Source organism: Phalacrocorax carbo, chromosome 9 (genome assembly GCF_963921805.1).
Source record: "Phalacrocorax carbo chromosome 9, bPhaCar2.1, whole genome shotgun sequence".
NCBI classification, from domain to species: Eukaryota; Metazoa; Chordata; class Aves; order Suliformes; family Phalacrocoracidae; genus Phalacrocorax; species Phalacrocorax carbo.
The window spans coordinates 13,564,884-13,592,032 of record NC_087521.1 but is presented as its reverse complement, the minus strand read 5'-3'; the positions used below and the strand labels follow the sequence as shown (position 1 = coordinate 13,592,032).

At 44.6% G+C, this 27,149-nt stretch overlaps 2 protein-coding genes across 9 annotated transcripts in view; one reads left to right on the top strand and one right to left on the bottom strand.

Annotated features, from left to right (window-relative positions):
- Positions 1–1,845: 1,845 nt before the first annotated feature.
- LRRC74A (leucine rich repeat containing 74A) lies at positions 1,846–21,199 on the bottom strand. Its single transcript, XM_064460096.1, has 14 exons — positions 21,106–21,199; positions 17,285–17,386; positions 15,913–16,088; positions 15,178–15,285; positions 14,372–14,468; positions 13,899–13,948; positions 13,006–13,087; positions 11,236–11,321; positions 10,695–10,889; positions 8,963–9,058; positions 5,234–5,377; positions 3,933–4,040; positions 3,197–3,282; positions 1,846–1,921 (listed from the first exon to the last, which is right to left on the bottom strand). Exons 1-14 carry the CDS (start codon positions 21,197–21,199, stop codon positions 1,846–1,848), a joined length of 1,500 nt encoding a protein of 499 aa, XP_064316166.1.
- A 2,244-nt stretch (positions 21,200–23,443) lies between these two features.
- ANGEL1 (angel homolog 1) overlaps positions 23,444–27,149 on the top strand; it is a 164,693-nt gene continuing 160,987 nt past the window's right edge. For 3 of the 8 annotated variants that reach the window (XR_010374434.1, XM_064460441.1, XM_064460440.1), the window contains exons 1-3: positions 23,447–23,781; positions 25,465–26,064; positions 26,596–26,822. Coding sequence is in view for 7 of the 8 variants with exons in the window: in XM_064460441.1 (XP_064316511.1) it covers positions 23,718–23,781; positions 25,465–26,064; positions 26,596–26,822 (891 nt within the window). In the remaining variant the exon portion in view is untranslated. Of the gene's footprint in view, positions 23,782–25,235; positions 25,294–25,464; positions 26,065–26,595; positions 26,823–27,149 lie in introns of all 8 variants that reach the window. The other 5 variants (XM_064460443.1, XM_064460442.1, XM_064460445.1 and 2 more) reach the window with 5 other exon arrangements.

Below are 27,149 nucleotides of genomic sequence, written 5' to 3'. Positions count from 1 at the left end.
GTGCAGTGACACTGCTTCATACACATCACGAACATGGGCCAACAGGAGATGTCAGAGTTGCTGCATGAGTAGGGACAAGTTGTCAGGTATCTCCAGTCCCTCAGCCACCGATGCAGTGAGTCCAGCACAAAACGTACATCACGCACTGCCCACCAACCCACCAGCCTCTGGAGCAGGATGGTGGAGGAATGTCTTACCACAGTTAAAATGATGCTCCTGCTGGTAGTACTTTTCAGGAAAGAAACAACAAAGTCATTTTCAGAAGAGGAGCTGAAAGCAGGCTCCAGGCACAGCCAGCGGGCCCCAGGGGTCAGGCCCTGCAGGGAGGGGTATCCCACTTCCCTTGCACTGCCAGGGCTGGCCTGACATGTGGGGCCATCACAGGCACTGCCCCTCCACAGGAGCCTCCTTGGGAACCAGCCCAGCCCTGTGCAGCCAGAGTGGCCTTTCCTCGTATGGGAGCAGTGTGTGAGTGTAGGTCTTTCTTGGGAGTAAGGGAGCTTGAATTGTAGAATGATGGGCACGGACCACTCACCCCTCCCCCCGAGCCTTAGTGTTCAGGAGTAAGATCTTGCAGGTTTGGTGTACGTTTCTATGAAAACACACCTCAGTGCTTATGAACAGCCAAGAAAGCTAGTTACATTTTAGGAATGATTAGGAAAGGAACAGAAAACCCCACAGTGTTATGACCCTGCATGTACAAACTACCCAACATCTCAAATGCTCTCTGCTGCTCTGATTCTTCATCTCAAAACCCCATGTATTCTCTATGTGAAGGAGACACTGACTGCAATCACAAGTAAATTCTAGGAGAGTCACCAACATCAGAAGGCACAGACCTGCTGGGGTCATGAGCCTAGCTAGGTCATGTATTGAGGATGACTACTGAGCAGTTGTACCAACACCATCATGTGAACAGTCATGTTGACCTCTGATGAGGCACCGGTGCCACCTGAACTCCAATTCAAACATTTCCAGGTGGTTATTCTGCTGCGAAACACACAGGGACTTACCAGATGGTAACCAGATGCTTCTTTTCCTTTCCACTGAAGGCTGGTCTTCCCAGAAGAGCCAACATTTCGCAGTTCTCCAAGTTTCTTGGTGGTATAGTCATATTGGCAGTTGCACATGCCAAAGTATACTTGCTGTGGCTCTGCTCATCTGTATATTTTTACATTTTATAAATTCTATTTGTGTATAAATATTAATATATACAAGGGTTTCATTCCTTCTTAAGAGGTGTTGAAACCTTTTTTTTAAATATTGGTTTAAAAAAAGCAATTTAGTATCTGAGCCATTTAAAATCTATTATGGATCCCACCCTTCTAGCATGTTTTTTCCCATGGAGATATTTAATACAATTCTTATTACCCATAACTTTTTGAGCAACATGAGCTGTAGTTTCTTATGAATTTAATCCTTCTCTTGCAAAGGTCCCTGTGTCAGAACTGCTAAGTCTGGTAGGGGTTGTCTGTAGAGCACTTCCATCAGAATTTCTTTGTCCATCTGCTCTCCCTCAAAAGGGGGTAATAAAAGTAATCTCTTGGTTTCCCCATTCTTGGTTTTTGTCTCCACCTCTGCAAGTAAGTTCAGCATTGTCAGCATGCAGTGTGAGATAGGTTTGGTAACCAGCTCCAATGGCACAATCTCTTCTGCCCCTAACCAAAAGGACCAGACTGCATAGAGACCTGCTGTGTAGTGGAACATCAACTTTATTTCTACATTCAATAATTTAGAGTATTAGAACTCCACAGTGTTGGGCCTCCCCAAGCCCAGGGCCACTCTGAGCTTTTTTCCAGTACTCCTACAATCTTTCACTGTCTGACTTGCCTCCATGCTTCATTTTTATGGCTCTTCCTTCTTTTCCTCCTTGATTTCCCCTTCCACAGGCTCCTGTGCCGGCTTCTGCTCTTTTAAGTGACTGATTGAAAAGAAAGAGGTGAACCAGTATTAATTTAGTAAAGTGAACCTTTGCTGTCAGGTATCTTAAAGCTGCTAAGAGGACCTTGAGGAATCAGCCTGAGGTGGGAACAGTAAGGACAGCAAAGGTCACAACTCTTCTGGCTGTTGTCTACAAGGTGAATATTACCACTACCACACATGCTACAATGCTAAAATGCATTAAGCAGCTAGATAAGGAGTAGATATTAGTATTTACTTTTCCTCACATATCAACTCAGCAGCATTAATAGCAACAAATGAAGCCTTTGCTGACCATTGGGTTTTAATGGTTCTTAATTTGCTTAAGTAAACCACAGTTCTGTAATTCGTGCCTAAAGTACTTGGGAACGCCTCTGATTCCAGGCTAAGGCCTGCCTAGCATCTGAGCATGGATGCTTTTAGTACAGCACCAATGTATGCGAAGGAATAAAGACCAGATCTAACAAAGTAATTCACTTCTCGTTTAAAACATTAGGGAGCTAAGAGGTGAAGAGATTTGCAAAACTGACCCATTGCCTGTAGCCCTAAAATTATAGTACACCATATATTCAAACCGATCAATATGTGCTGAGGGATGGGAATATTTGGGCATGATTAATAGGGCTTTCAGCTGATGAGCCACATGTCAGAATAGATGGGAAATCTGGGGGGAATTTTGGGTCCAATGACAAGTGGTTTAGCCTGCAGCAACTGACAACCTCCAAGGACTTTGCTGCTGAGTGCTCAGTCTCTCAGAACTTGGACATGATTGCTACAGGCACTAAGGAAGATGCACTTTCAAGAGAATGAGAAGTTCTGTAGTTTGAAGGTGGGTTTCCAGGGAAAACTAGGTCTCCTAAGAAGAAAGATCAGAGAGAAGGGGAAAAATGAGAGTCTCTGAGGGTGGAGGAAAAGGTCTGAAGGCACAGATACACTGTCTTTGCAAATCTTACCCTGGCTTCAGGGGGAGGACTGTGTTGAGCTGATACTTCTCACACAGGGTTATGAGCATGAATGAAAATGCCATTCAGCTCTGACATCCCTGCTCTCTCACAACAAGTTTATCAAACAGAAAAATGACTTCTGGTTTGACTTTACAGGGCTTCTAAGCATGCAAGGTGTTATTTCATCTACCTTTTACTTAGGTAAGTATTGGACTGGCCAAAAACGTACGTCCCTTCACCTTCTAAAGTGAATAAGCGTATGTTTATTTGGTGTTCAGCCAAATTACAAAAAGAAAGACAAGGTAGGATAGTAAGCGGAGCCACTCACTCACCTATAGTCCACGACCCCTGTGCAATTCCGGTCTAACTTGCGCACTAGTTCCCCAATTTGGACTCGATCCAGTGGAATGCTTGATTGCTGAGAGGATAAGATAAATGTTAGCAAACCTGGATATTTTCAAGCAGAAAAATCCTCCATATCATACTGGGACCCATCATTTAATAGGGAGACAGATAGCCTGCTGCAAGGAAGAAAGGATGGAAAAAATCCACAGAGTGGTGCTTGGGAGGCAATTTCACTCTTTTAGGATTAAAATAACAAATTTTTTTGCATTTTTTTGTAAAATAGCATCATGGCTGGCTGACCATTGCTACTGATCCCAAACACCATGGTGGTTTTGGCAGGAAGAGAACTGTCTACTCAGTGTGTAGAGGCAAGGGTTCAGATGCCTCTTTTTCACTTTCCCATAGCAGTAAGACATAATTTTCTATCAAGATCCTGTATATCCTATACAAACAGTTGACCTCTGTGATTTTATAAGGCTCCTGTGGTACTCTAAAGTCAATTCATTGTCACTGATGCCATCTGCAGTATTTATTGGATGTCACAGCATTTCTGTTGGGTCTCAACTTATATTCAAGGCTCAACTTTTGCAATGGGTAAATTTAGCCTTTTAGTCTGAACGATGTCACCAGCAAGGCTGGCTGGTGGCTGTGCTGCAGTAGAGGTGTTTCCCCAGAGCAGTAGCCTGGCAGAAGAGCATCCTGGCCGTTCTTTCAGAGGCACACCTGCATCAGGGCTCTCCGGAAGGCTGCCACAGGGATCTTCATGTTTCCATCCTTGTCAATATTCCTAAAAAAGTCCCAGAGGCATAAGTTGTGCTCTTTCAGGTAGTTCTAAGAGAAACAGAGATAAAACATAGGCATAACCTATGTTATGGCACTGATAATGGCCTCCAGCTCTCCCCCTATTCTTCCATCTGTCACCCTGCCTTTACTCAGCCTATCACTGAGATACATGAGTCCATAACATCTTGTGCAGCCACCCTATTGTCAGAACAAAATCCTTTTGTTCAGGTTAACCCCATTCTTCTCAGTTATACCTCCTTCTCCCCCTACCTTGAAATGAGGCTCAGGAGTAAACCTATTTCTTCTGATAATTGCATATGGTTATTTGGGCCTTATCCCAGCAGCCACTGCTTGGCTAGGCTGTCCAATGCAGAGACAGTCCTCTTCCCCAGATCTCTGATCACTTTAGCTGCTCTTCTCTGAATTCCCGTCTGTTTGAATTAGGACACATACGAGTACCATAACTGCTGTTAAAAACTGCAACGCATGCTAGTGTGAGCTTCACCAGCTGTGAAGAACGGCAGCACTGTTTGATGTGAGCTAACAGCCCAAGCTTTTGCTTAAGTTCATCTGAATCCACATCTACAGCAAAGTCTCACCCAATTAGCTAAAAATCTGCATAACAACTAAGAAACACAGTAAGGTTGGTAGTGCAGAAGTGTTATTTAACTCAGCAATGCTCAAGTGCTTGCATCGCCTTCCAGCAAGGAGGACAGCACCATCTGCTGCTATCCATAGAAATTACAGACCTTGAAAAGCTAAAGTAATTTCTGTTTAGGACAGTATTTGCTTGTAATACCATATCCTATTTTTATGAAGCACATTAATTTTGACGCTAAAGCACAACTGTCAGTGAAGGGTTCTATGAAAGTCAGCTATTGCGGCAGGCTTGTGATGAGGATGGACACTCATTTGGGTCAGACCTGAGACCAATCAAGTTTGTTTTACACAGTGAGTAATTATCTATTCAGATTCTTTTTTTCCTCAGTGCTCTCAGATCACAAGGCATTAACTTCTCCTGAAGATCAAAGGATTCTTAGTCAGGCTCTGAGGAGCTGAGATATGGACTGACTGAGATATGTTAACATTGTGACAGTCTTCGTGAACATACTTCTCTGAAGGAACTTGGCTGAATTCCCCACTTGGAAGAAAGCTTACCCCTTCCAACCTCTATCTCACCAAGAGCTGGGAGGATGTGTACTGTGTACAGGGGAGCTATGGACCAAAATTCAGTAGCTCACCTGAATGACTTTCATGGGATTTGGATGCTGCTTGGGGATCTTGGTGATACAGCCTTCAACCTCACCATAGAGGACATCTAGTTCAGGACGTGTTCGACACACCAAATCCAGCATCTTGATGAAAGTTTCATTCACCAACACATTCTGGTACATAGGAGGAAGGAGAGCGAAGTCAGCATGGACACCCAAAGAACAACAAAGACTCGTTTGTAATATCAAATCCATCTAAAGTCAACATGAACCATTCTCTCCTAAACATGGTGCCTTCTCCCATCTCTACGCTTTACTTTCAGGAATCCTATGGAGGCCTGGCCCTAAACAGGTGTTCTTCTTTCTTTTTTCCTATGTCTGAAACAGAAAAGGATCTACTAATTTATGTAGAAATTAACTTCATGCAAGCTAGATGTTCATCAGGTAAATGTCTACACTGAAGACCTCTTACATTAGATTATTCAAGTGATTCATGTTCATGCCTGAGATAGTTCTACATGGGCCTCCTCTCCATTCGGTTAAGATGCAGACTGTAAGTTGAACAGTTAATGGCCAAAACTTGCCATGGAGTTCTGCAAAAATTAAAATTAAAAAAACAACACCCAAGGCCTAAAAGTATTTGTATCTCCAGCCGTGTAGCTTTAGAGCCCAGATAAGAAAGATGGCAAGCATCTGGGTGTCTCCAGATGAAAAAAACATTTGGTAAAACTCTATTTCATTGTGTAACCCTAATAGGAAGCTCTAGTCAGCAGTACCAGACCTGATGTTTGTTTTTTCCTAAAGATTTCAAACAGGGTAGTGACAGCTTAACATTTCAGAGCTCACACTGTGAGTTTTCTTGTTTAGTACTTACAGAATGGGCAGCAGCAGAGTGTCCTGATTTAGGGTTTTGTGATACTAGAAAGTAAAGTATCAATGCAAATATTGGTGTCACTGTAATTTATTCTTCTAAATCTAAATTATGACAAATTTGCCTTTGCCTTAACTGATCTTTTGAAACCATAATTATGATTTTGTTCATACCCATGATGGGAGAGGAATTGTTCATGCATTTTGTTGGCTATATATTTAATTGTTGGAAATGTCAAGGCAGTTCAGGAAATTCATGGAAGCTTCTGTCATTGCAGGAGGTTTCTAAGGCATGAAGCATTTTATTTTTTTCCCCAAGTATATTTACAAAGTCTCCCAATTCATTCTTACAGCTTCTGTTTTAGAACTTAAGATCTACCGTTCTTGAGATCCATCTAGAAGCTTATGATCTACCATGCAGTGAGCACTTGACTGTCACTACGCAGATAGTCTTGATCAAGCCTGGGTCTGGCTGGATTTACTAGCTTTCATTCAGGACCGATGGTTTTATGGATGCAGAGTGACTCTCTGAAGAAGCCATTCAGACCTCCCTGCACTATGCACACTAGCAGAGTGTCCTAGTCTTGGGAACACAGCACAGGAGAGCTCTAGCAGGCTTTGCTGGCTGCCAGCTCCCTCCAAGGCTTGCCAGCCTGGGTGACCCCATGAGAAAGCCAGTGGACCACCAGTGTGGCCTCAGAAGGAGCATGGCCAAAGCACCATGTCTGGCCTCACAAACCCTGCTGGGGTCAGGTGGCACCTGGAGGGAGCTAGCTTGTGTATTTCTGCATCTTTGACACAGTCGGTTCACAGTCCAGAAGAACAACACATGGACAGCTGAAAAGCGATGGTGGGTTTTTTTGTACTCTGGTGGTGAAGATGGGCCTCTGCTGGCTCTTTTGATTCATGACGTCTATTAAATGTTTGATAGTCAGTATCTGCAAGCTGAAACCCTATAAAGAGTAGATTATGAAAGGAACGTGTGGAACAGGCATGCTTAGAAAAGTTGTCAGAAGCATTAAACTGTTGTTAAAAATGTGCCTTTATATTATTTCACCTTTGCTAGTGCTGTCAAACTCAAGGAAAGGTTTCTAGATACGATCCTTATTCAAAATTCCTCTTACAGACACACTAATTATTCATTCTTTAAAAGTCAAGATAAACATTTATCACTGGGAAAAGGGGCAGAAGAGTCTTTTGTTTATGTCTTCCCTTAAGTTTCCTATAAAAGATTAAAACCTTTACTAATTTCTTAAAGGTTTAAGCATAAGGTCTTTGGAGCTGTATATTTGCCAATACTCTGAATTGAAATGCAAGATGCCCTACATCACAGGTAGAATGAAGCCTGTCAGACACATTAGATGTTTGCCTACAAGCATTTGATTGGATACTGAAATGTCATTGTAAATTTATGCCATTAACCATTTATTTTGTGAAATGCCAGGTAATTTAGACTTTTTGAAGGGTGAGGTGAAGAGAGCATCTGTTAATCCTAAAAAGCAGAAAGGCATAGTGAGATTTAGGTTGGACTGAAGATTCTTAATGTTAATTAACCCCTTGCCTCAAAATTTCTTGAGTGCCTCCTTCTAAATAAATGTATTTCAATAATTTAATTTTTCAGAGTTTAGCTAAGTTATATTACTCTTTCCAAGTGTATGACTTGTTTACATTATTAGTAATAAAGCTAGCAGAACCCCATGTACTGTAATGAAGTCCTTAACCCCCACACAGCCTGTTTTAGTGTTCCTTTGCAGAATGAGGCCTGACTCCTTGCAGACTTGGCAAATAATTCTCTTTGATCTTAATTTATGCAGGAAAAATTGTTTGCCCTAGAGGAATGCCTGTTCTTCAGATGATGTCTATTGAAAGCCCTCAGTACTCTCAGGAAAGACCATAGATGAATGTTATTTATTCTGCTTTGTTTTTGTTTCTTTCTTTAATACAGTAACCAGAGGACAAAGAAACACAGGCAGGTGTAACTTAAATACAACCCCTTATGTGAGTCTCCAAAACTGCCCATGAACTTTTTTTTTAGCTTGTTTCAAGTGTGAACATATTATTTATGTTCCAAGTCCCAAACCTAATCTTTGTGAAAGTGCTCTTTCCTTTAATCACGGTGCTCCCAAAGGTGGACAGAGGGTTCTGAGGGCCCTGACACCTTCCAGAACTGCTTCCATGAAGCACCAGTGCGTGGATGGGAGGGCCAGGAGCAGACTGATGCATGCCCAGGTCTCTCCCCAGTGTTGGTCTGCAATGCAACCCCTGCCCCCACTCAGGAGCTCAGAAGCATTTTTGGGTCTCCCATTTTAGAAGCAGCACATGAGGTTAGAATAATATGTGTCATGCTCTTGACCTGCTATGGAGTAGCATACTAAGATCTGGCCTCTTTGATTTTTTTTCCTTCCACACCAGCCTTTTAATGGTTTTTGTTTTGTTTTGTTTTGTTTTGTTTTTAAATAAAATTGCTTTGCTTTCAATGCCTTGAAGCATTAATTTTCTACTCCTCATACATAATGGTAGGGTATCAAAGCACTTCACAGTATCTAGCGTCTTAGGCTACCCTGGAGGGAGACAGCTCAGAGGGTGAAGTGAATTCATCCTACAGCGGGAATTCACTCCTTGTTCTTGTTTGCTATTGCAAAATGGAAGGGAGGGAAGTGTGGTGATACTACAGGCACCTCTCTCCAGAACTAGACAGAAGCCCTGTAATTTCCACATGGCTCCTAGACGGGCTGTCACCTAGTAGCCTATTTTTATTAATGGTTGTCCATAAATTAAACAAACAGCAAGTCTCAAAACAGTTTTGGAAGGGGCAGCTCTGTGATCCACCCAGTTCCTAAAAATGTATAGTGTATGGTCCTGCAGACTTTCCAGCACATAAGCTCTTACTGAGATGTTGATCTCCTCCATCATGGATTTGGGGTTCTTTCTGACAGATGTGACTAGCGCAGTGGCACCTTCCATGGTCAGGGGATTATTGGCCATCTGTGGAAGAAGAGAGATTGATCCAGACATGGTGAGAATGAGGATTTAATGCCTGGCAGAAGGCATGTTGTAATCTCAAGGATGACCCTTCTTTCCCATTCTTCAGCAGGGCTGTAGAATAACTGTCATCCCTTTTGATGGATTTGACTGTTATCTCATCATCTCTTGCCTCTGCCTCACAAAACTCTGCAATACAACTTCCCAGTAGGGTTGCCTTCTCAGCTTCTCTCTGTCTCCTTGTGTGAAATTCCACTTACCAGGTCCTTTACATCTGTCATGCAGGAGTATGTGATGTGGATCATATTCAATCATGTGATGGGGAGAGGCTGAGGCAATGGGATGCATTTGAATATGTGCTTGCTAGTAGGGTCCCTCAGGATGGGGGTATGCCCCTTGGGACATATCCCATAGCCTTGGCTCTGCTTGGCAGCACAGCAGATCAGATCTCAGGCTGATCGACTGTGTCTGGTCTACAAGGTCTAGCTATTTGGCGTTATGGGGTTGGCAGTGCCATGTGTATCCCTTAGTGTGTGAACATCACCTCTCCCCCACCTTGGACTTCATGTGCAGTCCCCACTCAGCTATTTGAAAGAAAACTTTCTTGGTTAATATTGGCCAGCAGAAGACATGTCCTCCTTTAAGTCCTTTGTGTTATCAGCTCCTAAAACAATCTGTGCCCCTACGTAGAAGGCCTTGGTGTGAGTTACTGACCTTTCCTCAAGCCAGGTTAAGAGCAAGGCAAACAGATGCATTTATTTACATAATCTAAAACAGCATTCCCAAAGACTGGTGTGGTTGCAGTGGTTTACAAGGATAGGCATGTCCAAAGACAGGCCCACATGAACAGCTTTAAAATCCCCCTCAACCACTATACTGCCATTTGCAGGCCCTCAGGATGGTTGTTAGTTATAGCTGAGAATACAGCTCATAAGCAAGCTGGCTTTTCTGAGCTGAATTCCTAGAGAATCATCTTGGATTGAGAAGGCCTATTAGTTCTCAATCCTTACCTCTGAAGCCAGCTTTGCTGGTCATTCAGTTTTGCCCTTTCCAGGATTATTGATCCCTATATTACTAGAAGGCAGTTTTGGCTTTCTTTTTCCAGGACTTGATAATAATCCTGTCCTTTAGGTAGTGCTGTGGCATTTCCCTGACGTGGCAATGACAGTTTCTCCTGTGCTTGAATAATTTTTTAGCAAATCATTAACACACTGAGAAAGGCACACTGTTGCCCACCTGCAAACTTCAGTGTGAACCTTTGCCTTAGGTTGAAATGCATATTACATGTATATATGTACCTTCACAACTACATTTTATGTACATATGCAGACCTGTCGAATACCTAGGTTCTCACTTGACTGAGACATGACAGGAATCAACCACTTAGGGGTGATAAGGGGTATGGTGTTATGTCAAGCCAGTCTCTGGGGGATTTTTTGAGGGAACAGTGCAATTTAGTTGCCCTGGAAGAAATTAATGCGATCAAATTTCCTTCTGTTCTGCTCACCTTCAAACCAGAGCAATACTCATTTCCTCCAGTTCTATCTCAGACAGTTCACCTCTGTCTTCTGTCCCTCCTGACTCAGATCTTTCTACTCCCTTTGTTTGTTCCTGCAGCCATGCCTGGGCTTCAGTTTACCTTCAGGATTTTGAGTTTTCCATTGACTTCAAGGCCCCCACAAAGCTTCTTGGCTCCCTCATTGTTGATCTGGTTGTTGCTGATGTCCAGGTGAACCAGCACATTATTGACTTTGAGAGCTTCTCCAAGGGCCAGTGCTCCCTCGTTGCCAATGCCATTCCAAGAAAGGTTGAGTATTTTCAGTGCACCATTGCCCTCCAGGAAAAGAAGGGGGATCTTAATTACTGCATGCTTACCTTCTGTACCACTCTACCCTTTCTTGCCTGGCTGAGACAGGAGCATCCCTCAAGTCACACCCAGGCAGCCCCAATGATTCCAGCATCTCTGCAGTGTCACCGGGGTCTCTCCATTCATGTAAGCCACCAGACCTACTAATTGCTTTAGATTTTCTCCTGGTGCTGACTGCCACTGTCAGGAGGATGAGCCTTGGTAAAGCTACCGAATCCTGCTCAGATTTCAGGAATTTGAGTTCCCAATCAGTGTTTCAACCAGCTCCTGGTAATAATCACTGTGAAGGGTATCACAAAATGGGCATTTCTACCTTGAGACCTGCGGCCAGTGCTACTGTCCCCTTCCTCCTCAGGTGGTTCCAGCTCAGGTCCAGAATCTCCAGGGTTGTGTTGCTGTCTAGGAGAGAGAAACTGAGATGTTAGCTCATAAGTAGTGGTCTGGACACAGCTGCTGACCCACACTTAGGGACTAAGAGAAAGTTTGCTGGGGGTTCAGCAGCAGTCTTCATTGATTGCAGTAGGAAGAACCTGTACCTACAGAGTCATTGCTGTCCACAGTGCCCAAAGAACAGAGAATGGCTGTTGAACACAAGCAGAAAGGGAACACAGGTTTCCTTCTGGCTTAATCAAAGATAAGTTGTGAAGGAGGAAGGTAGAGAGAGGGAGGATTTCTTAATAGACACTGTCTGTGCTTCTTACTGTGAAAATGGCTGGGTTCTCCTTGCCACATCTAAAATACCAAGGCTCACTCTGCGTATCTTTGATTAGGAGAAGAGAGGAATTCAGCTTCATATGGTAGCTGTGCCCAGCTGTATAAGTGCCAGTGCCAATTCACATGCACAGTACAGCTCACGGTGTAAGTTCTGCTTAAGGCAGGGCATGTGTGAATTCATTTGTGTCTACTGTGACACTAGAAGGGGTAGGAATTGCTGCCAACACTTGCTTCTCATTCTCAGAAAGAATTTCTGATCCAGATTTTCCATGGATGGGAGGTTGGATGGAGGCAGATGGTGAGTTTAGCTGACTTAAAAATATTCCTTTAAGAAACAAAATGGAAAAGTAACAGATTCTGCAGTAATCTCTGCTACTCCTGCCTCAAATGAGCTGTAAGGAGAGAAGCGCTGTAAGACCTTTAAGTTTGGAGAGGGATTTTTCTTGTCTGGGAAGGTCACAAGTTTCAGTACTGATCTCTGTGTTGCCTGCAGGCTTGTCCAAGGCAGGAGGACAGTGCCTTGTCCTTCCCTGCAGTTTTAATTAATCCATCTTTTAAAGACATGGACTGTAATTAGAAAGAGGTTCATATCCATGGACACACTGAACCAGGAAAAGGAAAGCATTAATAAATTGAGGGCATTTTTTTTACTGAAATGCTCAAGCAACACTGGATGCTCACAGCACAGGCTTGTGACCGTTGTGGTAGCAGGCGTGTTGGACATGCTGAGAGAAGAAGAGCCGTCAGAGATCCGTGCAAGTCTTTCCCAATGCACTAACAGTACCTGAGATTACTGAAGGTGGTAACTGTTTTGTTTGCTTTCCCTCTCCAGGGCTACTAGCACACACTGGGTCTCACTTTGTCTGAACAGATAAAATAGGCAGCTTAATTTTATTTCTTCTTAATCTGTTTCCCTTGCTGCTTGCTGTGCGATGGCTCAGACCATTAGTGTTTAGGCTACTTAAGAAAAATTGAAATCACTCCTGAACTTTGTAATCAAAAGCTTAAAACAAACAACGTTTCTAATCCTATTAGATTTTAGTAAAATGCAATTTTCTGCTTTCTACTCCCTGAGGGACTTCTCTTTCAGCTCTCTCCTCTCTGACACAGACTGCTCTGTTACTGTGGTTTTTCATCCTGCATTTGTGTTCTGAATCATTAGTCACAGTTGCTAGAGTCACCTGTGGTGATGAGGGTGAGCCTGTGGACCAGGCAGGAAGCTCTAAATCTGGGCAGCCTGTCTTTTGTACTACCCACTAGGTCATGGGGCATTTTTGCTGGAGAAGTAAATACATGTTCACTGTGCTGATGCCATCAAGTCCCCCCGTGCCTGTACTCCTGGCTTTGCGGGAGTAATAAATCAAGTTACCAAGCATCTGTCCCAGGAGCTGTCCTCCCTTCTCACAGAACTCATTGTGGCTGAGATCCAGCTCCTTCACTTGGTAATTGCCCTGCAGAGAGACAAATGTGCAGAGACAATGAGATCTTCCAGCCAGCTGCAACCAGCTGCCATGGCAAGGCCCCACATAAGGATGAAATAGACAGATATCAGACACACCAAAGTCTTCAGTGCATGGAAGAACATCAGCATGGAGGTTGCAGCACTGCATGTCCCAAAACAAAGCTTTGTCAGGCATATAACATCACAGTGATTATCTTCCCAAAACAGCAAAAGCAATGGGTCTTTGTGTTTTGCAAACTTCCCTCACACAGCTTGCATCTGGCCTGCAACACATCACACATCCTGCAATTCTGTTCCTGCGCCTGTTTCACTCCCACCATTGCACCCTGGCTTCCTGATATCAGGTCAAGGCCTTGCTTCAGGGCAGCTTCTGGTGGCATCAAATGATGCAGAGGCTTTGAAACAGGAACTAACCAGAGAAGTCAAGCATCTTCTTTTCACTAGAGAATTGCAAAATGATATAAAGTTGGGTTACTTATGCTTCTTGAAAATTTTTTGTCACCCAGATGTTGTTCTGTTGTTCTGTTGTTCTGTTGTTCTGTTATGCAGTCGTAAAGGTTTGTTTCTCAGCCAGACTCACACGACTGTCCTGAAAAAATGTTAATGCAGTCCATCCTGCTCTGTGTCCTCCCAGCCTCTCTCATTTCTGAAGTAAGCAAGAGGCACTTAGTGGGATTATGCCAGGAAATCATATGGGCATTGCCAAGTGAAATCATGCCAAGTGAGTAGCAGCTTCAAGATTGAGGAGAGTCTGTTGCACAGCCAGGGCTGCAAATGACCTTGGATTTCAGGTAACTCACCATTAATGCCTCAGCAAAGAACAGTGCAGTCTCTTCTCCAAAGTTGTTTCCTGGGGACGAGAAGTATGTTAGCAGTGTCTCCCTTGGTGCTGTGCTGGGGTCTACAGGATGCTGTGCTTTTAGGTAGAACCTCCAGTTAATCACAACCCATATCAACCCGTAAGAAGTTAGTCACTATTCCACTTCACTCCATAGAGTAGAATTACCCCAAGATATGGGAGACATTCCAACAATTAGCTAAGTTTCTTGTAAGGGACTGCTTTTCAGAGGTGCTGGAGGTTGAGCTGGCCAAATATTTAATCACATCACTATAAATCTAGATTTCCACTATTACTCTGGGTTCCTGTCAGAGACATAGCTGAGAGATTTATTTTGCTGGTAAGTCTGAATAATATTCTTAGGATGAGAGACTGGAATGAAACACATGTTATTTCACCTTGACTGCCATCAGTGTTTGGGTACACACAGCCCACCTGAGAGGCGAAGAGCACGAAGGTAGGACATGTTATCCAAAAGCAAACTGGCGAGGGCTTCGGCTCCTGCTGTGTCTAGGTGGTTATTGGAGATGTTCTGGAAGGAAAGAAGGGAGAATATGAAGGATGAGTCCAAAGAAGGAATTAGCTTTATTGTCTTCTTAAGGCCCATTATATCAAGGGAATAATGCACGATGAGCAATGTGAGAAAGCTCAGCCAGACAGTAATTAACATGTGAGTTATAGGTGAGTTATAGACCTACAGCAATCAGTTTCACATGGGTCTTTTTCTGCAGTGAACCAATAGGCATTGGGCCAAGAATCTTTTCTTCCAGTGTAACACATATCCCACAACCTATAAAAATGCATTTTGAATATCCCAGTTTCAGATCGAAGGAACATTCCCACCAGTTCGTATCTGAAAGTTTTGCATTATTCCCTTAATCTATTTTGAAAAGTTTCCCCATGACATATCGGGGAATGAAAGTTCCTGACCAAAACATTTCTTCTGTTGGCTAAGCATGAACCAGAAAGACTTAGTTATGGCAATTATTGTCGCATCTGCTAATGAAGAGAACAGTTCCAGACTCACCAGACTGCAATCACATGCGCACTTCTGCTTTTCAGAAGCTTGTACTTTTTAAAAGTAGAGCAGCATAAAATATGATGGCTTTCAGAATGTGAATATTTTTGCATGGGAACAACAGTTATTTAGTTAAAATCATAATGGAATGACTTGGTTCTCTTTCAGATGATTGAACCTGGTGAGCAATAATGTTGGCAACAAACTATGTCAGACTGGGTACCAGTTCTTGAAGGGAGGAGTTCTCTCGTAGCATTTCTGCTATGCATATGGCTCCTTCTGCCAGAATGCAGTTGTCTTCCAACTCTAGATGGGTGATGGTTGCATTGGACTGGTAAGACACAAAGGTAAAGAAAGACACACAAAAAACTGCTGAAAAATTAATGAAGGCTAGAGTTTTCTCAGTTCAACAGTCACTGGACATTTCCTCCAAACCTCAGAAAGCGTTGCAGGACATGAGCAGAGCAGTGATCAGGGGTCATGGCAAAGCCATGGCAGTGGAGTTGGCATACAAGAGAGAGGCTTTTTTGGAGAGGTTTTGAGTGGGTAGGACTTCCCATTGCTTTCTGCCAGCCTGCAGATGCAGGTTCAGATCCAAGCTCCAATTCAAGCATCCTGGCCTGTCCATTGGTGAGTGTAGCACACCCCTATGCAAGACCCAGAGTGGGGGATACCACTCCCTCCAGCCCTACCTCTGGCCCTGTAGGGGTTAAGAGCACTGGGGACTTGTGTCCCATGGAAAAGCATCAGTTTGCTCTTGGGAGTAACTCTAGCAAAGGCCAGCAGTCACCACACAAGACTTTCCTGTGCAGGGGATTAGAAACATTAAGGATGCTTAGAGCTCCTATGGGCAAGATATGTGACCTTTTCTCCCATACTATGTACTCAGTGATGACTTCCAGGCCTAAAATGCCTATTGTTCTTGAGAACAGTGGCCCCACTCTTACTGGCTACTCACCACCAGAGCAATAGCAATGGCTTTGACACCTTTGGGTCCTAGACCATGGTGATTCAGGTTCATATAAGGCTTGGCCAAGTTCTGAATAAAGTGTGAGACAGGCACCACCTCCATCAGCCTGCATGCTTCCAAGTACAGCTCTGCACCTGTAACGGCCGCAAAGGCCTTCTCAGGATCTACAGAGAAAAAGTATATTGATGAGTAGTGCATTCAGTGTCCTCCCTCCTCTTTTAAATAAATTGAGTAACACTACGCAACAACAGTAGAGCTTTACTCTTAAAGGCTTATCATTCCCTGATTCTCACCATCCCTTTATCCCAGACCTCCAAGAGTTAACGTATCCTCCTTCTCCGTTTGGCATCCAGTGACTTGCTGTAGCTTCTCACCAGTCTGCAATGTGACTAAACCTTTCCTGGTGTAATTGAGAATTCTTGACATCAGGCAAAAACATTTTCATCTTTTTTTTTTCCTTTAAAATCTTAATTGAAGCACGCAGCTGATATTGCCAGCAGAGCTAGGGCAGCTCAGAACATTTTGGCTTACAACCAGCAGAAAGAATCCCAGCATTCTCATCTTGGCCATTGGATGTTGTTGACACAGCTGCAGTGAGACATATCAGTGCAGCTGGTGGCTGTATTTCCACAAAAACCTGACATTTGGAATTCCTTCATCAAACCCCATACTTAGAGCTCATATTTCTTCATGTTGTTATATGCATTCAACGGTCTGACCTCAAGACAAATTCCCCTCTCGTCAAAGCCATTTTCCAGTTCAGTCTGAAGCCTCTAACAAAAATGTCTTTTTTCTTGCATTCTTATGTTGTTGGTTTTTTTTTTTTTAATTTTACTTCCATTTATAACAAGGTAAAAAGTTCTCAGCTTAAATTATGGACAAATCCTACTGTTAGAAAAATGAGTGCAAGAATTGTTTAGCTAAATGACTGATTCACTAGGCAGGAGATAAGAGGAGAGTCACCGGAAAAGTCTAAGACAGTTGTGGCAAACCTATGGCATGCAGACCACAATTGCTATGCAGTGTTTCATCAGGAGTACACAAACAGGGCCTCAGCTCCAACCCTGGCTTCAGCTAGCTGCTCCTGCTGCCCAGGCAGTGGGCTGGTCTGGTAATGTTGGTTATTAAAGACTAGAGGAGAGAAGAAGGAACAAGGGAATAGTCATGGTGTATAGAGAGGGGTTGAAGGAAGATACTTGATGTCAAAGGGAGAGCTCATCCCCCCTGCCTTTATCAACTGCCAGATTAGGTGTGGTTGACAGGACCCTGGCAGGGTTGCCATTTCAGATACATACCAGCTGGTAGGTACAGCTCTGTAAGGAGAAAGGCTACTGAGGGCAGATGGTCAGAAAATATTCACCTTCAACCTCTAGGTCAGTGTCAGAGCCTTGTGTGGCCTTCTCTGCTGAGGCACCAGCCAGTAACACAGACTCCGGAGACTCACTGGTATGGGATGTCTCTTCTTTCTGGTCTGTCATGAAACCAAACAGATCCATTTTGTCAATGCAAGCCCAGCGCAGATGTGACTCCCTGGATGTGAAAGACATCCCATCACTCTCACTAAAGACTGTGCCCCTCTTCAACATGCTGTGGATGCACTCCTTCCCCAGCCCAGCTTCCTGCCCACCACTCCTTGTGCATTGTACACATGTGGTGATGGCCCTGGTGTGGGGACTGGCTCACACTGGGGCTACAGGTCTGCAGACTGGACATGGTTTGGCAGCTTTTGGAAAGTGCCCTCCCCAAATCCAGCATGCAGCCCGTGTTCAGGGGACTCACAATTCTCCTGCATTAGGTCTTTGTTCCTCATGAGCTGCCTCTCCCTCCTCAATTTCTGAGCCCACTAGGCAACAGCAAATTTCCCCTCCCCGTCCATTTCCTACAAGCCTACATGCCAAAACCGTGCCAGTTCCTCCTAGCTGTCCTGAACTGACTCACGCTTTCCCAGGCGTGGGCAGGACACAGTTGGCTGACTCTGCTATCAGCCTGGGAATGCTTTGTAGTACTCTTCAAGCTGGCAGAAGAGAAAGCTTTTGGATGCTGTTGCACATAGGGACTGAGTGTAACCAGACCCACTGGAAGTGATAAAGCTTCTCTTGCCTAAGATTCAGAATTTCTTTTATAGTTAGAGAGACGGAGAATTTGGAAAATTCCTTTCTAAGAGGAATAAATACATACCAAAATAATGAAGAATGATTTTGCCAAAATGATTCCTGGCTAATAACAAAATACATACTTTTTTCCAACTCTGAATCTTTCTTTTGATCCCCTGTCACTGCTTTTACTACTTTCTTCTCTTACTCCTTTTTTCCTTTTATAGCTCCAGGCTAGTGACCTGTAATTTTGTACCCTTCTTGGATGTCACTTAGCATTGATGTGTGACGTGGAGCTTGCAGTTTGGCTGTTCATGCAGATTTGTGTGGGGGAAAGACTGGCCAGCTGGCATCCACATCACCATATTTCAACCAGCCCTGCAGCTGCAGCTCCTACATTAAGACCGTTTCCTTCTGCCAGACTTTATTTGTTCAAATGATGAGTTTACTTGCATTACTTTAGCACAAGAAAGACAAAAGAAACAGTAAAAATAGGTCTAAATCCTATCTAAAGAGCTCATGAGACAAGTAGAACCAAAGATTTGGGACATTATGATAGTAGCCACTGATCCTCTTTGCTTAATGGCTCTACAATGCTGGACATCCTGTTCCACTCTGGGGAACAGACTGTCTATGCTATACAAAACCCAGCATTATCTTCTGATAACGTGGCTGTTGTGCCCAGTACATCAGCCATCCTGCAGCATGTGGACTGAGCCTTCTGAGGTAGATCCAGAAGTGTTCCCTACACCCCTGTGGAGCTGTAGTTGGCACTGATACAGAAAATAATACTGTTACTCAAGCAGAAATATGAAAAGCACTGAATCATTGTTATTGGTGTTAAAACCAATGCAGTGGAAAGTGATGGGTCTGAAGACTCCTTTATCACCCTCTCCTTTTCCCAGGTGTTGGGGCTGCAGATACAGCTTTCTGGTCAGATTGCCTCATGCACAGCTTGTACCAGTCACAAACCAGGAGCTAGGAGGGGTGTTCTTTCCATGGTCTGATGTGCGGTTTACAAGGATGCATCCAGATAACTGCAACTCCCTTCTCTCGTGCAAGGTTAGCAATGTCTGTTCTCTGGGTACGTTGCTTTATGCTGTCCCCTCATTTGTGTTGTACAAACATTTGATAAATCACACTATCAGTTTTTTCTTCAGTAGCTCTGTGGAGTAGCAAAAATGTTTATCATCTTTTGCCTCACATTGCAACAAAGTCCTAGTTCATGCTGCTAAACTAATGAAGTGTTTTTTCTTAGAATCACTACTAACAGTGATGGACATGAAGGTTGGATGAAGATTTTAAAAAATTGTTCTCCTTCTCTGCCAGGATTAAATCTAATCGATATATACTAAGGAATTTCAGCTGTCAAAGAAAGGTACCAAGTTTGTCCTCTCTTCTTTCATTCTCAACGTCTGGCATAAGAAATACATCAGAATAACAGCTCAACTGGGGCAACACATAAAATGGAACATAGCATTTTGCAGTATGCAGACAAAATTATACTAATGCAAATGCTCCAATATAAGTATGTTTTTACAGTCTGTAAGGAATCAATTATTTCAGTGATGTGTCAAACTATATCATACTAACTTGGGAGCATTAAGTGTTGAAGGAATCTATGCGGAAACAGCTATGAGACATGTGATTTTGTACCTAAGCAAAGTCTAAGCAAAGTACTTAGGAATTAATATCCTACATGTTGTTGTTTATTGAAAAATTGAGAAATTAGGTTTATTATGGTTTGGAAAAAAATTGTGTGTGCTTTAGCTTGGTCAAGGGTATCAAATCTTTATCTCCTATTTTAAGTCATGCCACTGGATATCAAAAGACTTCTAGAGAAATGATAAAGAAATAGGTTTGATATTTGTGGAAAAAAAAAAAGATTTTTTTCCTCCCTCCTAACATAAATAATTTAGACCAAGGAAAATGCAAAATATTTTGCCTCTGGAATAAGGTAGGATTAACAATTATACCATTATCCTCACTGCTACTGTCATTCAAATTCAGCTAGCATTTTACCCACAATTATTTAAACCAATACGTAAGGCAAAATGGCAACCAACTATTAACTGACCAGGTATTTCCTACCTGGTGAGTATTTCCTACCTTCCTACCTTGAAGTGAATACTGTCAAAAACCCATGAGAAAAACTAATTTTAATATAATCGTTTGGGCTTGATAGCAGGTAATTAATTATGTCAGATCCCACTTAAGGAGTGAAAGTTTCAAGAGTTCACAGCCAAGAACAGAAACCTTGTTTGCAGAAAAGCTATCTAAAAGGCACTAATCCCAAATAGGCAATACATTATTACTGCTGGATCAAAAAAAACCCCAGAGCTACCTTTACCGAAAAATAAGAAAGGATATTTCGACAAATGTCATTTTGTAACAATGGAAAATATTCTGATGAAGGATCTCATCTATTACAACATCCATTAGGGAAAATTATCATGTAACACTTCATAAATTGCATTATACTCTATTTTAAAACAGAAAAACAAGAACCAAAGAGAGAAGTTGTCCCACATATCTGACTACCTTACACTAGTTGCATTATCAAGGAAAATAAGAAATTAATTTGTAATGACTAACAGGCTAAAGGAGGCTTTGAACTTTGAGAGGAACTGTTATGCTAAGCTAGGAAGTCAGGCCAAAATGTTGCGAGCAGACCCAGAGCCTGACTCTGTTGTGTACAAGCACTGCCTGACAACAGCAGGTTCAGAAAACTCTTCTGCCCCTCATGTCCTGCCTGTCCTTCTGGGCAATGGATCTGGTCTCACAAGGTGCTGAGCTCCAACATCTCATGTGGGAATTAGGGGCAGCTGGGTGGAGTTGCCTGGAAGCTAGTGCTGGCAAGCCTGCTTCTGATGCATTTTACTTTTTCTGAGCTGATCCTGGATGGCAACTCCTCTCTCAGGGCACTGGGACCCCGCTTCTCCTCATTGCTGCCTGGCCTGGGGCAAGGAAGCCTTCCCACCTGATGAACAGCCTGCAGCAACCTCAGTCCCTCTTGAGTGCTGGAGATTTTCCTTTGGCCATTTCTGGCTGTTTCTGAAGTGAGTTTGGTAGTAACTAAACACCGCACCTGCGCCCTTCTCAGACTCATTCTCCATGTCACCACCAGTGAGCGGCAGGTTCATTTGCTTTTCGTGTTCTGGAAATGAAGAGTTCACAGCCATCTTCTAGAGCCTGTAAGTTCCTCACACCTATACACAAAAAGCACAGCTACTCAGCTACAATAAAAAAATCTCCATGAGGAATGATGCCACTTATAAGATCTGTGTTCTTGCTTTATAGTGCTTGTGGACAGGAGAATCCTGCTGCAGGGGCTGTCCAGGTGTCATGAGAAAGCCCTGCGGAACCTGTGGCCACCCTGTCCCCCATCCTGCCAGCACCACCCTTCTGTGACCTCGCCTGCATCTTCTGACTCTGAGGGGTGACATTCAGTGCTGGAAACCCCGTTGCCCTGGGATCCCATCGACTCCCAGAGAACAGAGGAGGGTTTGGCTGTGAGACCTCACCCAGATGTATCGGAGAGTCGTGCCAGGCTGCTGGTAAGGGTTTTCCCCTTTGAGTTTGTATTCCAGTTCATACATTTTCATGAGAAAGCCAGGCTGCTGCAGTTATAGTCTTAAAGGAGATGAGGATTAAAGTGTATTTGCCTTACTGGTCTTGAACACATTCAGACTTCTCTACTGCCAAATTCCCCGCCCATTTGGTAATGAAGTTGTGGCTTGTAAACATGTCATCACTTAATAGGGCCTCAAAGTGAGCCTCATTCAACTCACCAGCTAATGTTGGCACCAAAATTGGTTCAGTACTTATTATTTTACATCTGTAAAAGGTTACTCTGTAACCTTTCCTAAGGGGCTAAAACCAAAATTGTAACAGAAAAGGCTTTCTGATAAAGTTGAGCAGAACTAATACATACACTTAGAAATCTTTCCATTATGGGCGATGCTCAGTGAACATACTCTCTTGTAGAGATTTTGAAGTTTATGTAGCCTACACAGCGTATTATGGCCTATACAGAGAGGAAGAAAAAGCTCATTTCCCTAAGCATAGGTTATTTTTAGCGGTTTTATTCCCCTAGGTTCTACATAGACCTCTCAAGTAGTCTAGTCATTAGAGGCCATGGTAGAGTTATATTCGGATATAAAACAAAATGCCCCAAAAGCCAGTGGAAGGTTTAACCCTGAAGCAGATGACCGTTGTCAGCTTTGAGTTTATTGCCAAAGTTTGTAAATACTTTTTCTACTGTAGGCAAAACAACTGTGGCTGTCCAGATCCTTTCTTTTTTGTGGCACTGGCTAACATTCTTCTCCAATTTCAGTCTGATTTTCCTGATGTGGGTTGGGTCTGAAGATACTTTCTTAGATCTTTCCTTTCTAAAGATAGCCTTGTTTTAAATGCCCCAGTCATCAGCCCTTAATGTTGCAGATCCTTCTTCTGGAGAGCACCCTCCATTTTCTGACTAGAAACCGATGATGGTTCCAGAGGTTTGCTTATTGCAGCAGGAGATGGAAGACCACAGTCCAGTTCTGTGTTTAGCCAGAGACATCTCTGGGATTTGAGACGTCACTGTGTCTATGGTCTGTGGTGTTTTATAACTGGAGATTTGAAAATCAGACTGGCAGGATTATTATTTATATACATTATAACCTCTGCTCAGATCCTAGCTGTGGACACCCATTGAGTTAATTACCATACACAAATAGGGTAAGAGGCAGGTTGTACTTCAAGAAGTGTTTTGTCTAAGTATAACCCATAGGACATCAGCTGGTTCAAGGGAACAGTTTGGCAGCACTCGCAAAAGTTGTGCATGTCATGAGTCTTGACTTCATTGCAAGTACCCATCTTAAAGAGGGTTTGGAAGGAGGCTACTGGGATCATACATTCGAGGTATGTATTTGGTGTAAAAAGCAGTAGCGGTGCTCAGTTTGATGTGTTTGCCTTTAGATGTTGTACACGTTTGAATGTGGAACGAAGCAAAACATTAAAAACGTGGACTTCAGCCAGGACTTCAACGTGTGACAGGTCTCAACTTGCAAAGGCCACAATGTGCTCATAGCCAGGTGAGAGGGAGCGATTTTGCAGAGTCGTGATGACCCGTGAGCAGCACACCAAGGGAAAGCACACTCCCACATGGCTATTTCAGCCATCCCCAATGGCATTTGTCTACACAGAAGTTGTGCTCTGCAAAACCTTGACTGTCAACAACTGTGCTTGCAAAGCCTGTGTAATGGGACTTCATTTGCTCGGTGGCTTTCCAGGGGAAAAAATTCCTGGACCCTTTCCTTTCTATTTGGATTTCTGGGGAAGGGGGGTGGGGGTGTGTGTGAAAACTTTTGTTTGAAAACACAAATTTCACGTGCTTAGGGCGACAGCTCCTGAGGCCCGCGCACCGCTGCCCCGGTGTGGGGCAGGAGCGCAGCGGGGGCCGGGGCCCTGGGTCGGGGCTGCGCCCCTGCGCCCCACCGCGGGACGGGCCCGGCCTCACCCCGCCCGGGGCCGTCCCAACCCGCCGGCCGCGGCCTACCCGCGGGCGCACAGCCCCAGCGCCGCGCAGGAGCAGGGCCGGGCCCGAGCCAGCCCGGCGCGGTGAGTGCCTGCGCGGCGCTGGGGCTCAGGCCGAGGCCGCGCCGTAAGGGCGTTGCTGAGGCGGGGCCGAGCCGCGGGCGGTGGAGGCCGGGCGGTATGATCGGCACCGTGCTCTGCTACGTGCTGCTTCCGGCGGCGCGGCTCCTCCGGGCCCTCCGAGGTAACCTGGGCGGGCGGGCGGCGGGGGCCCCTTCGCCTCCTCCCCGCCCCAGCCCGAGGGCTGGAGGGGTCTCGGGGGCTGGGGGCCAGGTTCGGCCCGGGCGCGCCGTGGCTCCCCGAGTTCCTTCGCTCGGGCAGCGGGGGGCGGCGCGCGGGCGGGGGCCGGGGGCTGCTGGCCGAGGGGGCGCGGGCATCTGTGCCGGGCCGGGGCGGCGCGGGGGGCTGGGGTTTTGAAGGAGGCGGTCGCCGACTGTTGTGCTGCAGTGGCAGATGCAGCGTGCGCGGAGGCCCCGGCCTCCTGCCCCGGACCTGCGCTGCAGGTTTGGGAAGGTCTTTGGAGGCGGGCTGCTCAGAGGTCTGTCACTCCCCGAAGACCTGCGGGTGACTCATGGATGGACTCTTGCTTTGCGTGCATCAGTATTTCGCTTGGTCTCCTAGATCCCGCTGCTACTTCAGAGTCCCTGGTGACTCTGCTGATGTAAAGCCACCCCCACCCCACCCGCCTGAACCTGTCCGCAGGCCCGTGGCAGCCAGTGGCATGCTGTGGTCATAGTGAGCAGCTGGCTGACTCCTCTCAAATTCAGCTCCTATCCTGTAGTAACAGGCTCTTGTAACAGCCGTGCCTGGCTGGTGGTGTGCGAAAATATTACCTTGGTGCATTGGCATCTCTGACGTTCATGAACTTAATTACAAAACTACTGGGAGGAGTGTGATTCTTAAAGCTCCATTTCTGACACATACAGAAAGCTTTGACATGAAAGATACAGTGAAAGCATACATGAATGTTGCTGACTCCTGTATGTTACTCCTCTGGCTGACTGATTGTCACAGGGATACAGTAGAGAAAAGTGATTTGTAGACAACAGAAAGTGCTAGTCAACAGTAGGGACGAGTGTCTGTGCAGAATTCACAGCAAAATGTAAATGCCGTCATCTCTTATATAGATGTAAGTGAAAAGAGTCCCTGTCGTCTTCTACTTTACCCCCCCCCCCCCAATATTAGTATATTCAAGTGTTACATTAACAGCAGGGTTTTAAATTTTTTTTTACCACAGATGCCAGTCATCAGGTGATCTTCTGTGCATATATTCTCTCTATTAAGGCTTTTAACTGCACATGTTGGTCCCTCTGTGTCTTTATTTTTCATCTCCTAATAACAGAACAGTTTTTCTTCTACAACACATTCTTGCGATATATTAATTCCTCTTGGCTGAGCACTATTTTCTTACTCAGTCCCTGGAAAGAGACTTGATCCAAGTGGTTGTCTACAAGAACTTGGCTTCTTAGCCCATGCACCCCATCAGCTAACTTCTGCAAGAAGACTGTACCTTTGGATGTGTTGCTGAGAGCTAATAGTTTCCACAAGGCCTTTTAGCTTGGCTGACTGTGGTGCTGCATAGGTTAGAACTGCATTCCCTAGAGTTGGTAAAGCCATCGCCATCCTGTACAGTTTCAGTGAGTCTGACTGACGTAACTACAATTGGACTGTGGCCTAACATTCAGGAAGAGGCAAGGTAAGTTATTCAGACTGTAACTTTTTCATTCAGAGAAGTAATTTGTTTGGGTTGCTATACTGAATGGTTGTATTGCACAGAGGTACAGCAAATGCATAGGAAAAAGAAAAGAGTGAGTGAGAGGGGATTTCCATCTGTCTTATGTTCATTTTATTTGTTTCTAAATGGCAGATGCTTTCTTTACCTGTCGAAAGAATGTGCTTCTGGCGAAGAGCACGTCCACCCAGATAGAAGGTGTCTTTGCTGCAGCCAGAGGAAAGTCGGTCCCAGAAGAGCAAGAAGCCCTTCTCCAGCAGTGGCTGGAGGAAGGAGCAGGGAATTTGCCAGCCAGTGAGAGTGTTCCAGCAGTGGGGAAAGTATCGGTTACGTTCACTAGTGACTGGGTAGAAGGTTCAGAGCTATTGATGACTAGCCTTAGTGACCTCAATTCGGCTCCGGAAGTCACCCGGTGTGCTGGTCAGCAGCTTACAGAGCTACACGCCTTGGCTTCTTCAGAACTGCACGATCATCCAGTGACTGAACTGGCAAAATTACCAGCAGAGGAAACTGTGGCTGTAGCAGGCAGTGCCCCTCAGGCAGCAGTGGTGCCTCAGACAGACCACCAGATAGCTGGCTGTGCTGCTGTCAAGGTAGAAGTGCAGAATGAAGACCCAGCTGTGCTGGCCTGGAGTTTAGCGCATGATGCAGAGACGGTGCCAACAGAGCCCCCAGCTTGGCCCATTCAGGACACGGTACAATTTTGTCCTCTCCCAACAGAGGTACCCTACCATGGTCAGTAGTAACAGCTCTGAATCTAATGTTTGGTTTGGGATTTGCATTTGTAGTGAATGCTGCAGGGTTATTGTGTCTGGGCTTGCTGTCAGTGAGACACTGATTGTATCTGTCCATGCAGAATTGACAGGATCTGCTAGTGAAAACTATTAAGTGAGTTTTTGCTGAGGGAGGGCTGGTCACAGCTAGTAGTCTGTGTGCTGTTAGGCTGTCTGGTCTGAACATTAATATACGTTCATTTCCCAGGAGCTATTCCCCGGTGCTGGCTTGATAATATGAAAAGCACCCAAAAGCTGGTCAAGTGTTTCAGTATGCTTGACTCTGGTCTTCTCTTCTGCCATCCCCATTGACAGCTCTCCAAAGGCATTCAAACAGAGCTCCTGGAAACCAGAGTGGGTGAGGGTTTGCTCAGAGGCTAGAACACCTTAGCTTGGAGAATGAGAATGGCTATTTTCTGGGTCCCAGGGGAACAAAAGTATCAGCAGGGTATCCAGCATGGCTGTAACTTCGCTTTTTGTCTCTTGCATATAGAGGTTTTATGGAGAGACTGGGAGGATCTTTCTGTCCAGCCCTGTGCGCTAGAGCAGGTCTCAGAAGACACCCCTCTCTTTGAATTTCGAGTTATGTCTTACAACATCCTTGCCCAGGACCTGGTGGAGCAGGGCCTTGATCTCTATGCACATTGTCATCCAGACATCCTGAACTGGAACTACCGCCTTCCAAACCTTTTGCAGGAGATCCAGCACTGGGATCCTGATGTGAGTATGCGTGAGCCCTTCCGACATCAGTGTCACCAGAATTTTAATTCCTTGTTTGATCTAACAGCATTAAAAAAAGCCCCAAAACCCACCATGTGGGGCAAAGTCCTAGGAAGATACTACCTGCTTGGTAAATGAACACTAATTCCTCTGAGAACGTTTGAGGCCTTGTGCATACATTTTTTTGGTGTCTGTCTTGCTTTGATTGTGTTACTGTAGAAACTAGTCACACTTTGATAAGCAGGGCTTAACTTCTTTGAACAGCAGAAGTAGAGCAAGAAGAGGTAATGTGTGTTCGGGGAGGAAAGAATCAGGTTTATAAGGCAG